Genomic DNA, 13732 nt, shown 5'->3' on the forward strand with positions numbered 1-13732 from the left:
TTGGAGGGGGGAAAAGTAATTTTTGATCAACATGTCTGTTTTTAATTAAAATATTGCTTAGTTAATATGACACTGAATTCTTTTTTGAAAGATCGCTTGTTGCCCTGTTGATATTTCCAAGTCTGTCTAATTACAGAAGAATGCAGTGCTAAAAAGAAGACCAAAAAGACTTGAATCTGTCATTGGTCTTATGCTCTGTGTTTGCTTTCCTGCCTTCCGCTTTTCTTTATCACAGAATTCCAACTGTTACACAGAGTTAAGTGCACTTGGCCATCCAAAATATCCAAAATACCATACGTTGGTAAATACTACAGTGTGAAAATTGTGCATGTGAAGAATTTCTGTTCAATACAGTAAAGCAAGAAGTGTCCCCTTTTGTGGTTCTTAAACTGAATACTGTAGTTACCTGCTTCAGTTCAGCCTCCGTGTCTTGATTGCAGTGTGATGCATTTTAAACACGACATTGCAAAACATCCATGTCCTGTGTTCTCTCCTTTAGCCTGTCTTCTCTATTTTCATTATTAACTTTAAAATATCCTCCAAGTAACCCCTTATTATTACTTAGTTCTAGCATGTACTCTATTCCTGTTTGGTGTGTGATCCAACTTCAGACTGGATATATTCTTTCCCTGCTTTACTGCATACCTTTATTAGTTGCTTCCACTTAAATTGAGCAACTGAATCTTGCTGCAATTGAAGGAATTTCCCATTGTGACAACTGCTACAAATGTTGGCAGGGAGTTCCAGTATTTCTTACGTAAGACATTGATTTGAGAGCACACAATTGGGTCTGAATAGTGAAAATGATCACACAGGGTGGTCTTGACACCGTAAATCTTACTGTAGAGTCCGTGTTACTATGGATGGTTCCATATTAAATAACCGGTTCATTTCTCTGTTCCTGTGTAGGTTTTTAAAGATCATACGGGTTAAATGGATAGATCCTCTGTAATACTCTTGCCCCATTGATGTGTTTCATGGCACTTCATTGAAAGCAAATACAATACTTCCTGAGCTTTCAGACAAGATTAATTACAGAAAGTTAGTAAGTAATTGATGAATTAGAATAGAATGTTAGGCTTGAAGTACTTATTCCAGAATATGTAGTCTCACCATTTTTTTTGTGAATGGGCTTTCTTTTTTTTTTAGTAAGAAATGTGACCAGTGTCATTTCTGTAGCATTTTATGTGTTTAAATTTAAAAGAAGGGAGGAGGCAGTGCTGTATATTGGGATGTTGTTGGATAGTTTACTTCTGTTACTCATTTTTCCAGAGGTGACTGAACCTGTAGTACTATAGGTACGCAGTGTTTAAAAGTATTGGTTTGTAGCTGCTATATAAAATGCAAAAACAAAAAGAGAGAGAACAAAACCCAACATTGTCCTGAGACACTCAGTTCAGACAATCTTCTAAAAGTATCTTTGTAAAATTGGAAAATAATTTGAGGGGGTTATTTTTACACTAGTAAAGGAAACAGCCTTTGATCTTTTTCTGTTCACCAGCTGTGCCATCCCTCTCTCTAAAAGGAGGTAAAGCTGTATTTTTTGCTTATAAAAATAGTTTGGTCCAAATGACTGAATAGTATGTGCAGTAGTCCTTGCCTAAATGAGTTCTTGCTTCTTGTCAAGATGTTCCTGGCAGCCTTATGCCAGCATATATGTACCACTATGTTAACAGTTCTGTTCTTAGCATGTATTTCTTAATGCAGTAATAGTTGTGAAAAAGAAACAACAAAAAACCACAAAAAACAACGACACCACTTTTTTCAGCTCAGTCTCTTTTGCTGCAGGGGTATGTTGTAGTCCCACAAGGAGATTGAATAAAATCCCTGGCTGAACTCTAGCTCAGCTGTTAGCGATAGTCCTCTGCCCTCAATGGCTGGCAGTAGTGGAGAGTTCCTGGGGAACTATTTGACCTCTACCCTTTGGTTTGAATGTTCCAGTCAGAATCTGCTGCTTCTGTTTGTGCTCACTGTGAGTGCTTTATGCAGGTAAAGTGTGGGGTTGCTTTTCCTACTTGTTTGGCTGCTTTATCTGTAGGGCACATCACATTTTCCTACTTTTAATTCAGTTACTGAATGAAATGTTATATTGTCTATCTTAACAGTGTGTCTGTCTGTAGGATACTTCTCACACCTTTCCTCCAGGCCCCATCAGGCAGCACTTCTGTTTCTAGTTCAGTAATACTTGAAATTTTCCTGACAAAACTCAGCAAGCTGGGCAGTGCAACTCTGGGTGGGTTGTGGCCCTGGTGCTGGCGGATTAAAGTGGTTGGTCAGTGTCAACTGAGCTTTTTCCTCATCCTTTTCTCACTCTGTGGTTTTCTTACTTGTAACACTTCCTAGTCCGTAGCAGTCAGTTATTAACATTGCTTCTGGTATTGTTGCATCCTCTTTGGCTGAGTTTTGCAGTTTTAAGTATATTACACAATTCATACAGTAGCTAGAAAAAAATGACACTAGCAAGACTGTTAGAGGTTTCTTCCAGCATTTTATACTTGTTTGCTACACGTTGATGTTACAACTGTTTTGGCAGCAGAGATAAAATACGAAAATTCAGTTTTAAGAGTGAAGTAATCCAAATGAGCTTTTTTGTATTTTAGACAGTTTTAGTGTATTTGAGAACCCAGTCACTGTTATTGCCATGGTTGAATTTGGCCAAATGTGTTTAGAAAATGCATTGCTTTTAAATTTTTATATATTTTGATGTGGTTTCAAGTCCTTAATAGATCAGAACTGAACTATGTAAAAAGGTAATTGTGACTCACTAACGTGAGAACTTGGTTGGTGGGCTGTATACTTAAGGTACTTCAGCACAGATGAATGTGTTATGATTCTTAATCATCAGCAGTAAATCAAATGGTTCAGTTAGTGGTTCTGGGTGGTAGTTGTTTAATCAGTATAGCAGAGGTGAGGTTTATGGGGCAACAAGGCATTGGATTTCTGAAAATTTTGTAATGCAGTTTTCCTCCCACAGAGAGCAGAGTGTGAGAGCACAGGTGCATGGCTGCTGGTAGCAGAGCAAAGATACGGCTCAGGCTCTCAATAGAGTGTTTGGGTAATATTGTAGTGTTGAATCTGAGGGAATTTGAATGCATTGGTTTTGTTTTAAATGGCATAAAAATTACATCAATAATAAAAGCTATTGGAACACTCAGAGGGTCACATTTGGGAATTATCCAGTCAATGGTAGTGGGTAATTTCCATGTCATTTAAAAAAATCTTTGTTGAAATAAATCAGCTGTCCCTATATGTGGCAGAATAAGAGCAAGGTATATATAGGAGTGTTTTAAAGCTACTTGTTGTATATGAAGTACAAGTATATTATTGTGAGGAGGAGGACTGTAAAGGAAGTTATTGCCCAAAAAATGCATTACCTCTTTTTGTTTCTTTCCCACTCACTTCTCTGTCACACTGACATGCCTGAATAACTTGGCACACCATGGGTGAGAAGGGAGCAAGGAGGTACTGGCAACAAAAACTCCAGCAGGTAGAATGGAGCCACTAAGGCACAACAGCCGAGCAGGAGTGTTGGTGTCAAGTGCTCTTTGTTGAGAGAAGCTGAATGGTCCAAAGACTTAGTTTTTCACCCCTTCTGCATTAGACCTGGTGTGAATAACTTTAACATAAATAGGCTGAGAACTGCCTTCCAGAATGACATTCAGAGCAAAAGTTCTTGTAATAAGGGGCAGAGATTGATGACAGTGACATTCAGCAGCATTTTAATACACTGCCTCAGACTCTGAGGAGCTAAGCATTTGCCTTCTTGTATCTGGGTTGTAACTGAAGAATGTTATGGCACAACTGCTGTGATATTTTTTTCTGAAAGGATTACTTGGCCTTATTATTAAAATCCACACTACCTGGAAATATACAGTGTAATGTTTCCATTCTGACATCATGTTTCTGGGGCAGAAAAAGCAGCAGCCTCCACTTTACTTCAGATACCTCTTTGAGAAACCTGCTGCAAAGACACACCTTTGCCGTGCAGGCTCTTGTCATAGAGAATACTGCCTGATAACTTGACTTCTCTCCTGTTTGTCCAAAAGATGTGATCGCAGGTCACACTCCAGCAGAGTAGGTTGTGAATAGAAAGCTCTTTCCTAATCATTGTGGTCTTCAAAAATTTTACTAATAATGAGGTTTGTTCCTGCTCCATTTTAATTTAAAAACAACTAACATTTCTTCACATTAATTTAATCTCCACATCTACTTGTTTTACTTCACCATCTAATTAGGGGTTTTTTTGGATGACTTTATTTCTTGCTCTTTTTTTTTCCCCATATGATTAAAGTTGACAGTCCAGAAACTTGGTTAGTTATATATTGTAGTTCTGAATGTAGGCTGCATCTAAGCTTGGTGATGTGGTTGTCAGAAAGTATACTGTATTTTCATATTGTTGCAACAAAGTGAATGGATTTTTTTTTTAGAAGTTTTTTAAAAGCTTCAGAAGTGGAAACTTTTTTTTAACATCACTAAAATAATTTAGAAAATAATCTATTTTTTATTTATTCAGAGGAAGAGTTAAACCGTAATTTTTCATTAACATGATTTTCAGCAGTTCAGACGGTCACGGCAGGCTCTGTTCTACTTTGCGTTTTAATTTTTGATATTATTTAGAAAGTTTTCCTTGGGACTTTCATGATAGTAGCTGCAATTTTATGTGAGGTTGATGAACCATATTCATAGCAGTTGTATGGAAATCGGTGGTTGACAGTGAGGAGGCTGCAGAGTTGCTGTGTTCTATAGCAGGCAACTTCAGTCATCGTTTAAGACTTTTACTGGCCTTGCAGCATAGTTCATATTTTCTTTAAGACACAGTCCAAATTTGTGTTTTCTGTTTGTGAAGTTCCAGTTGTATGTTCCAGAATTAGTCTTATTGATGTACTAGTGGTTCACATTAGGTTTATGAATAACTGCTGTGTAATCCGAAGACTTATTTTACAATAACACTGTAGATTGCTTGTTGATGAACATGAACTTGTTGTTGAAACAGGTGTCGAGACCAGTGTATCAGTTGTAAAACTAAAGGACTTAGGTGTGTAAAGGTATTTACCTTTTCTCAGTATGCTGAGTGCATTTCGACTGTGTTTCATGATGGCTGAGGCTTCAAATGCATTTAAGAACTACAAGACTGTATGGTTTTTTAAATCCTAGTAAATGTTTCGGAAACTAGGAAATGGCATTTCAGTGTTGAAAAGTAAACTGTGTGGCAAAACATACAATGAAGCAATCTCTCAAAGATGATCAGAAAAAGGGAATTAGGGAAGAAAAGGAGGGAGTGAGAAGTTTCTGCTGCTATTTGTGGGAAAATGCAGGAGAAATGCTCACACCCCAGTGAGTGATACCTGAGGATTTTTGTGAAAAACATTTAATCTTCAGGAGTTTTGACTAGTTGCCTTAACTTTAAGGGTGAAACTTGCAAGTTCTGTATAGCATCGTAAATTAAACCAGTTTTAAACCTTTGTAATTAGATTATACAAGAATGGATATGTAATATTTAGAGACTTGGTTTTATCAGCAGTATTTCTTTGATTTATTTATGTGAAATCAAATGTCTAGTCTGGACATCATGGAGTAAGATAGGTTGGTTTAATTTAAGGTAATGAAAGTTGTGATTAAACAGATCTGTAGTCTATATTTTTTAGTATGTTTTCCTTACAAAAAAGTTTCCCTTTATAGAGAAGAAAATATCCATTCAGGCTATCTAATGCAAACAAGTAATACTTGTATTTCCACAAATAATTTTTGCGTATTTTTTTAGAAGAAACAGGTTTATACCCTTTATTTCACTATGAATAGCTTAAGTCATTTAATTTGTGAAATGCAGTAATGGTCTGAGCATTCATTGTATTCTACATCCTCTGTGATGTTAAATAGCAGTCATAATATGGTGTACATATAGATTGTCAAGATCACAGAGATGTATTTTTTCACAACCTTCGGACTGTTGGTTTTGTAAAATTAACCATCTGAAAAGATCAAAATGTTAGCGTTAGACACCATCCTTTTCTCACATTGTTTTCTCTAGCTGTTTAGTCTGGGTGAATGTACAAGAAATATCTTTCACAGATATATTTTAACGTATACTTAAAATACCTGCAGTAATACATCTACAGAATAGTGTCTCCATATGATCTTAAGATAATTGGACTGTGTTGTGTTGATGTAATTCAGTTTGCATTTTTATAGCAGAGGAAGTCTCCCAAACTAACCTGCTCTTACCTCTTGGAATTCAATGGTTTTGTATAACATATTTTGACTCATTTTATTCAAGGAAAGAGCAAATACCCACAAGTAGTCTTATGGTGTGTCTTCACTGCTTTGTTAGCTCAAGTTTGCCTTTGATTCAGTTTATTTTGTGTTCAAAACTGCATCATGGGTGAAAAATGCTTCCAGCTGTTTTGGTGTGGTTTGAAGCTCAGATATTGCTTAAGTACATTAATAATATAGTAATGTGTTGCTTCTTTACTTAAAATAACTCAATCTAACTGTGAAGACAAGGCTGACTATATTAAATATGTTTCAAAATTATTACTCGCAGTTGCATAGGTTTTTTTGTTGGTTTGTTTGGTTGTTTGTTGTTGTTGTTGTTTTCTGTTTTATTTGTTTTTAAATGAGGATGTTTTGTTGGGTTTGGGAGTTGTTGTAAGGTTCTCAAAACCACAGGGTAGGAGACTTGTACATAGAAGTATTAACATGCCTCAGTGTGCTTAATTCCCTTGCTTTTGTCTGTGAGCGTATCTCGTTTTCCTTATTCGGACTGTGACAGATCCAAGTTCAGTTTAAACTTTGCCTGTTTTTGTTTAATATGATAAGATTCTTGTTTGTTTCATGTCTGATGTGCAGTTGTCTTAATAAGTTTACTCTGAACATCATAATGTAAGATTTTGTGTGTAACACTTCTGTAACAAAGACTTGTGACATTGTTTTAAGGGGGGCTAATAACTAATCTACTGTCCTAGTCACGTGTTACTGAAAACCATAAATAATTTGTAACTGCTTTTTTTCCGTCTTCAGTCTTTAATGCTTCTTGTTCCTCCATAAGTTTTTCTTACGAAAGCTCCTGGCCAAATGACCAGGTCGCTTTACAGATACATTGAAAGCAAACCCCTTGTCTAAGGAGCTTGTGACTAGATAAGGCTGCCTCTTTTTTAGAAGTTTACCTGAAACACCAAAATATTGCTGTTACAGCCTTGCAAGCTGTCAAATTTGGATTCTTCAGCATTTTTTTTCTGGTTTAAATTTCTCAACTGCTTGACTGGAAAAGTTTTTTTGGAGTATTTGTGACCTGTTGTGAACTATTTCTACAGTAACTGCATGGAAGTAAAATTCCCCTTTCTTTTCACTCAGATTTCTAATCTGATTTGGTTTATGTATTGATACTCACTTAAGTAATTATTTTTTAGGGTTTTTCTCCATTTAGTCTTAAAAGTTGCAATTAAGGCTGTCACAAAACAGAAGCTTTTCGAGATTTTGTAACATTTTATTATTCTTACATTAAAAAACAAACAAAACCAAAAAACCCACAAGACCTCTTCATTTTTCTTTTTTCCTAAAAGTCAGCTTCTTCGTACCTTGACCATCTCTCTGAAGGAGAGAGAAAAACAAACACACACACACACACACAAAACACCTAAAACCCAACAACAAAACCAGAACAAACCCACGAAACAAAACCAAAAGCAAACACCACCACCCCCCGCGCCCCTCCCCAACAAATACCTTTGGAGTAAAATAATTTCCCAGCTAGTTATTTTAGCTTTCATTTGGATTTTTGCCTGAAATGTGGAATATCTAGGTTGACATTCTCTGCCCAGTTTGAGGTGAATTTAAAATCCAGGTCTTTGATATTGTAGGCAACCATCCTGGGTGAGATCTTGGATCTGTGTCCATCTTCCCACTCTTCGTCCAAGCTGTTTGGTGCTATAGATACATTGGTCTTGACTGAATTTGGGGCCAGGATCTCTGATGGGGTTTAACAGGAATGAGAGAAGGGGAAACTAAAATTGAAATATGGTGGTCCAGGCTTCGTAAAGGAAGGATATTTGAGGTGACTGATGGTACACCTGTAGTAAGTGGAAATAATTTCAGTGCAGGAATTTCTCACAATACTGGAATGGAGAAGAAACTATCATGTTAACTAGAAGTCAAATTTAAAATTAATTAAATAACTCAAATTAATTAGGAAAAAATGCCATACAGTGTAATTGAATTTAAGTCCTAAGCATTTCTGTTGATAATAAGTGTTGATAGTTGCTAAAATGAGATTAATAAATAAAGGGCATAGGTCTTGATGCTTCAAGAGAAGCTGACAAGTTTGAGATTGATTATGGGCAGATACATTTTCAGATGTTTTTCCAGTCTACTGTGGGGATATTAACAGCTCTTGTTTTACATTTCTAGTGCAGCTCATTTGCCTGTCTGAATCCTGAGCAATGTAGCTAGGTTGTGGATGATAGACTTGGTGTTTATTTTGTAGCTTCTTGTAGGCTGTTTTCTGAGTAAATGAAGCATGGCTTATACTCTCCCATCAAATTTGATATATTAGCCTATCTGTAAAGTCCATGGGCTGCAAAGTTTTTGTTTGTAGTATATTTTTGAAAGAAAGATAGGTTCCTGAGTGAAAACACAAGATATGAGTATATGCACAGTAAAAGAAAAAAATCACTGAGGAATTTTTGACCCACATTTGTCCTAAATGTTTTGGGAAAAAAAAATCTGTTTGTAATACTGGCAGCTTTCAGTCCAATAGCGTAAGTTACACTAGATATCAAATATCTTCCATTTTTGTTATATTAATGCTTTTATTTCCTTATAAAGGTAGTTAAGCATTTGATCTTCTGAATTTAATATGAATATTGTACTAGTGAGAGGTTGGCAGGTTATATTGGGGAAAATGAAAATTCCTGTCTGTCTTCTGTTCAGAGTCTGCATCTGTGGACAAGTCTGTATCCCATTCTTGCACAACTCCTTCTACATCTTCTGCTTCTGGACTGAATCCAGCTTCTGCGCCTGCTTCATCTGCTCCTACAGTTCCTGTTTCACCTGTCCCGCAATCACCAATTCCTCCGTTACTTCAGGACCCAAATCTCCTTCGACAGCTGCTGCCTGCTCTGCAAGCCACCTTGCAGCTTAATAATTCTAGCGTAGATATATCCAAAATCAATGAAGGTAAGGATTCTCTACAGTTGATGTAATCTCTTATTTACACACATTATTATAGTACTTGGATACTAAGCTGTAGTAAATTCAAGCCTTACTTTAAATGAAAAGTGAATAAATGAATCCCTAGATAAAGTGGGCATTGTTTTTATTTGTTTGGGGTTTTTGGTGGTATGGTGTTCTTTGTTTTTTGTTTGTTTTTTGGTTTTTTTTTTCCTGTTAAACCTTTTAAAATTAGCCGAGTAACATTTAAAGTTGTTAGGCTAATAAATGCTGATGTATGTGAGCAGTCTAATTGAGACTGGTGACTTAATTGCTGTATCAGCATTCATCTGTTGCCCAAAATTTAGTTAGAGCTTTTTGTTCTTTTGTTTTGTGCAGTGTTGTTTTGTGTGGTTTGTGCTGCTATTCTAATCATGTGTTTGCAAATACTGAAACTTCTAGGGATTCTTTAAATATTGTTGCCTATCAACTTCTTTTTTTTAGCAGAACATGTTAGCCTCTCTGAATAAAGACAGCATATCAGTGATTTTGCTAGCAAGATAAATTTTGTATGCAAAATCAGTGTATCCCTTAGATTTTTGCCCCATTGGTCTAGTTTATTAGAAGAAATTTTAGAACTAGCTATAGTGCCTTTTGCTGTAAGAATAGGTAGAGTTGATGCGCTTTGAATGTAATTTTATCTAATGTGGTGTCTGAATGTGGCAGGTTACTGATGAAGAAAGTGTTGTGGGAATTTTTGTTTGCTGCTTTGAACTTCTTGTGCACTGATCACTGATGTAAATAAGAAGAAAAACATTTACATGTAGTGCCCAGAATTAATTAACATTTCAAAAGTGCAAACCATGAAAATCAAAATAGTAAAATTATTTAAAATTGTACTATTTTGTACGGTATGATTATTTAAAAGGAAAAGCTGTCAATTGACTTCCCTTTAATTGGCAAATATTATGGCTTCATTGAGTACTAATAGATGAGTAGGTTATTGGGTTTTTTTTCCTGTGCAGGGAGAAGCTTTTAAAACTAGTGCACTAGGTTGAACTACAAAAGTAGGAGTATCATGGTTAAAAGAATGAAAGTTCCCATCAAAACTCCAATTGTATTTTATTAGAAAGCTGCCAATTGAAGTTCACAGTCGCTTTCTTTTGCCATGTCTGAGCAGCAGCTGGGTCTGTGTCGGAACAAGTGTGTTTAGTAGTGTTCTGGTGGCAGAGTGACTTCACGTTGTGCAGCAGGCCGGCCCTCGCTGTGCACACGATGCAGTCAGTCTGTGTTTCTGCTGGTGAGTCAGTTTTTTCAAACTTGTGCATGGGCATTGTATGTTCAGGAAATATCTCTCAGCGCCCAGAGACCTTTTTAAAAAGCTGAGTTCAGAAGCTGGGTCCCATCTGCTCATACTGTAAGATGTTCTTCCTGCATAGTGCAGTTTTAAAACGACTGGTTGAAAATTATTAATTTTTTTACTGGAGGAGGAGAGATAGGACAGCTAAACCCAGAACAAATAAGGTGGTTTTGTTGTGGGCTTTTTTTAAGAAGAAACACCGAGTGTCTGGATTTTTAACTTGAAACATCTTTTCCCTTGAAGTCTTCACTCCTTCTCCCCATCTCTTTTAGTGAGTTAAAGTGATGCTGCTTTTTTTGCCTTTTTTTTTTTTTAAAAAAATGTTATTTAAAAAAACCCTACACATTCTGCTTGCTGCAATAAAAAATTGAGCAAATGTTCTCCTTCTGTTTACAAGAATTAGTATTAATCCACAAGGTCAAGCTGAAGACCTAAAGCTATTTTCTAAAAGAATTTTTAGTGTATATCTCAAAGATAAAACTACTAAATAAAGGACTTGGTTAGACATGCCAAGCATTCATGAGTTGAATTTAAGTAACTGAAAAGTAGTTCAAGTGGCACTTTGGTCTATTGTGGAGAAGGGAACAAAACCAGAAAGAAAATGTGTCTTAAATGTATTTAGCCAGTTTGAACAGTTTAAAGTGATGTTCAGTTGTCAGTAAAAAAGAATGTTTGTTTTTAGTTCTAACAGCAGCTGTGACACAAGCCTCTCTGCAGTCTATACTCCATAAAATTCTTACTGCTGGACCATCTGCTTTCAATATCACTTCCCTAATTTCTCAAGCTGCACAACTGTCTACGCAAGGTATTCAGAGTCTCCTTTTCACTTATGTAAAATGGTTACGTTGCATTTTATAAAGGCTGATACAATTGAAAGCTGTGTCTTGCCGTGTGTTTGGACATCTGGTGTGGAGGATGTCAAATGACTTCTTTTTCCAAAGATAGGGTAAGGAATTGTTACTTGGGGAGCAGGAAGCTGACACTCAACTAAGTAAATGTGCTTCTCTGTCTCACCTTTTGGTAGTTTCTTTCTGGAATGTGTGAGACATTTTGAGTTTATTCTGAACCTTTATTAGATGTCTTTTAACATTCAGTATAAAACACAACTCTTCCTTGGTTGAGCACTTGTCCTGTAATACTGTGCTACTGTGACTCTTCTTAAAAGAAATTTAGTTTATCTGGTGGGGGCTTTTTTTGTAGTCTTCTGTAAACAGTATTTTTCAGCTTCCAGGCAAGATAGTCCTTCAGGTGTCTTCAATACATTATGGTTTGTAACTTAATAAAACTGGAAACCAAAACCATAAATGCAGTTATGTTATTGAGTAGGTAAGCAGCACAATGCTAATTTTTAGCCAGTAATTAAAACATGAGTGGGAGACTGTTGATAGATGCCTAGAATGGGTTTCTAGATAAACTGTTCATGCATTCTTTCACTTCAATTGAGTTAAGTGCTCTAATATAGGAATTGCAAATGAAACTAATATAGTCTCTTAATGTAAAAAGCATTGCATAATAGCTGCTTCTCTCTCCTCCCCTTTAAGTTTTAGAAATGGAGGGTTTGGGGAAAACAGAATTCTTTAGCTAGGATTGTTGATGAACATTTGATTGTTCCAGTTGTTCACCTTCCAACTGTCTCAAGGTGAATGTGTTTTGTATGTTACCTAATACAGCATACTCAAAAGTACCAAAAGAAAATCTAAGTCACATTTAAGATAGGATATGGTTTTATTAAAAACAATCTTTTTTTTTTTTCTTTACAGCTCAGCCATCTAATCAGTCCCCAATGTCTTTAACATCCGATGCCTCATCGCCAAGATCATATGTATCTCCAAGAATAAGCACGCCTCAGACTAACACCGTTCCACTTAAACCTTTGATGACTACGCCACCGGTATCATCGCAACAAAAGGTAAGCTCCTTTTGATTTATGCCACATTGTAGTAAGAAACCATTACAGGTAATGTTAAATATTGCTGCCATACATCCGTGTGCTAGTAGTTAGTTATGGGATCAGAAAATATGTATGTTATCTTGCCCAGTAGAAACAGAAGCAACTGGAAGCAACTACTTGGCTGTATTTTTGCAGTACTGCTCTAACATGGAATTCTAGTACACTTCTCTGTTTTTGAAGAAGATCTTGTGCTCGCTTCAGATGCTGTCTAGAGATATCACCAAGAGATCAGTAGTTTAACATACTTAAATGGAAACAAAAACCGACTCCAAAGGCAGCAGCTCATACAGTTCTCTAGACTTCAGCCCATGAAAGATTTTTAAAATGGGAAATTCTTGGGGAAGTTGACTTGATGTAGTCTCAAATTTGACTTAGAAGTATTCTATGTGTTTACAAGGTCAGTAACATTATGTCCCTTTCCCTTCCCGTCTCCTCACCCTCATTCATTCAGAATTCCTTAATTGGATAAGTGACTAGGAAACATGAATTGAAGCTAACAAATAAGCCCCTGTGGTCCTTCCTAAGGATGAAAATAGAGTAGGAAAGTAGGAAAAAGGTCTTCTGTGGGATCTGAGCTCAGTATTCCGTATCCTACAAGCAGTGATATTGAGGAATAAATATGGTTGAAGCTGTGATTATCTGTCTACCTGCTCTGTCCAGCAGATCAGAGATAGTGTTTTGCTGTGTACAGGTGGGGACAGTAGGTCTAACTAGAGGCACTCAAGATGAACTTCCCCTTAAGGATTGTTCTTTTTCCTTGTTTAAAGACTTGTGATACATGCTATAGAGCAAGGGAGGAAATGGGTTAAAGGACCTATTATGACAGAGAATTTTGTTACTAAAGGGGACTGAAGGCAGGGCTATTGATTTACACCCTCTGGTGGAAAGTAACCTTTTACGTTTGAGATAGTTTTGTAGTGATAGGTAGAGCTGCAGGTCATAACACTTGTGCCTTTTAGGCAAGTTTTAAAAAAATAGCAATTTACAGTGTTCTGGCTGTGAAAAAATGGAAGATTGAAGAGGATTTTAGTTGAAAAAAAAATAGCAGTTTACAGTGTTGTTCTGGCTGTGAAAAATGGAAATCTGAAGAGGATTTAGACCTCTCCTAGAGATTTGCTGTTTTCATGCAATGGGAGCTTGTCCTGTCTCTTCATTGTACAGATGTTTCTTTGAAGTTTGAGACGCTCAGATTTTAACCCATTCTATCAGTATGTTGCTCAGTGTATGTAGTATCTTATCAGTGTAAAAAGCATGGCTCTAGACTTTGGGGTGAGATC

The 13732-nt window shown here is 36.4% G+C and overlaps 1 protein-coding gene across 7 annotated transcripts in view; it reads left to right on the top strand.

Annotated features, from left to right (window-relative positions):
- Positions 1-13732, top strand: part of WAC (WW domain containing adaptor with coiled-coil) — a 61932-nt gene that overhangs the window by 30051 nt on the left and 18149 nt on the right. For 5 of the 7 annotated variants that reach the window (XR_013921876.1, XM_080340309.1, XM_080340308.1 and 2 more), the window contains 3 exons: positions 8926-9171; positions 11187-11309; positions 12265-12413. Coding sequence is in view for 6 of the 7 variants with exons in the window: in XM_080340309.1 (XP_080196435.1) it covers positions 8926-9171; positions 11187-11309; positions 12265-12413 (518 nt within the window). In the remaining variant the exon portion in view is untranslated. The remainder of the gene's footprint in view (positions 1-8925; positions 9172-11186; positions 11310-12264; positions 12414-13732) is intronic. The other 2 variants (XM_080340310.1, XM_080340313.1) reach the window with 2 other exon arrangements.

Source organism: Nesoenas mayeri (genome assembly GCF_963082525.1).
Source record: "Nesoenas mayeri genome assembly, chromosome: 2".
In the NCBI taxonomy this organism is placed as follows: domain Eukaryota; kingdom Metazoa; phylum Chordata; class Aves; order Columbiformes; family Columbidae; genus Nesoenas; species Nesoenas mayeri.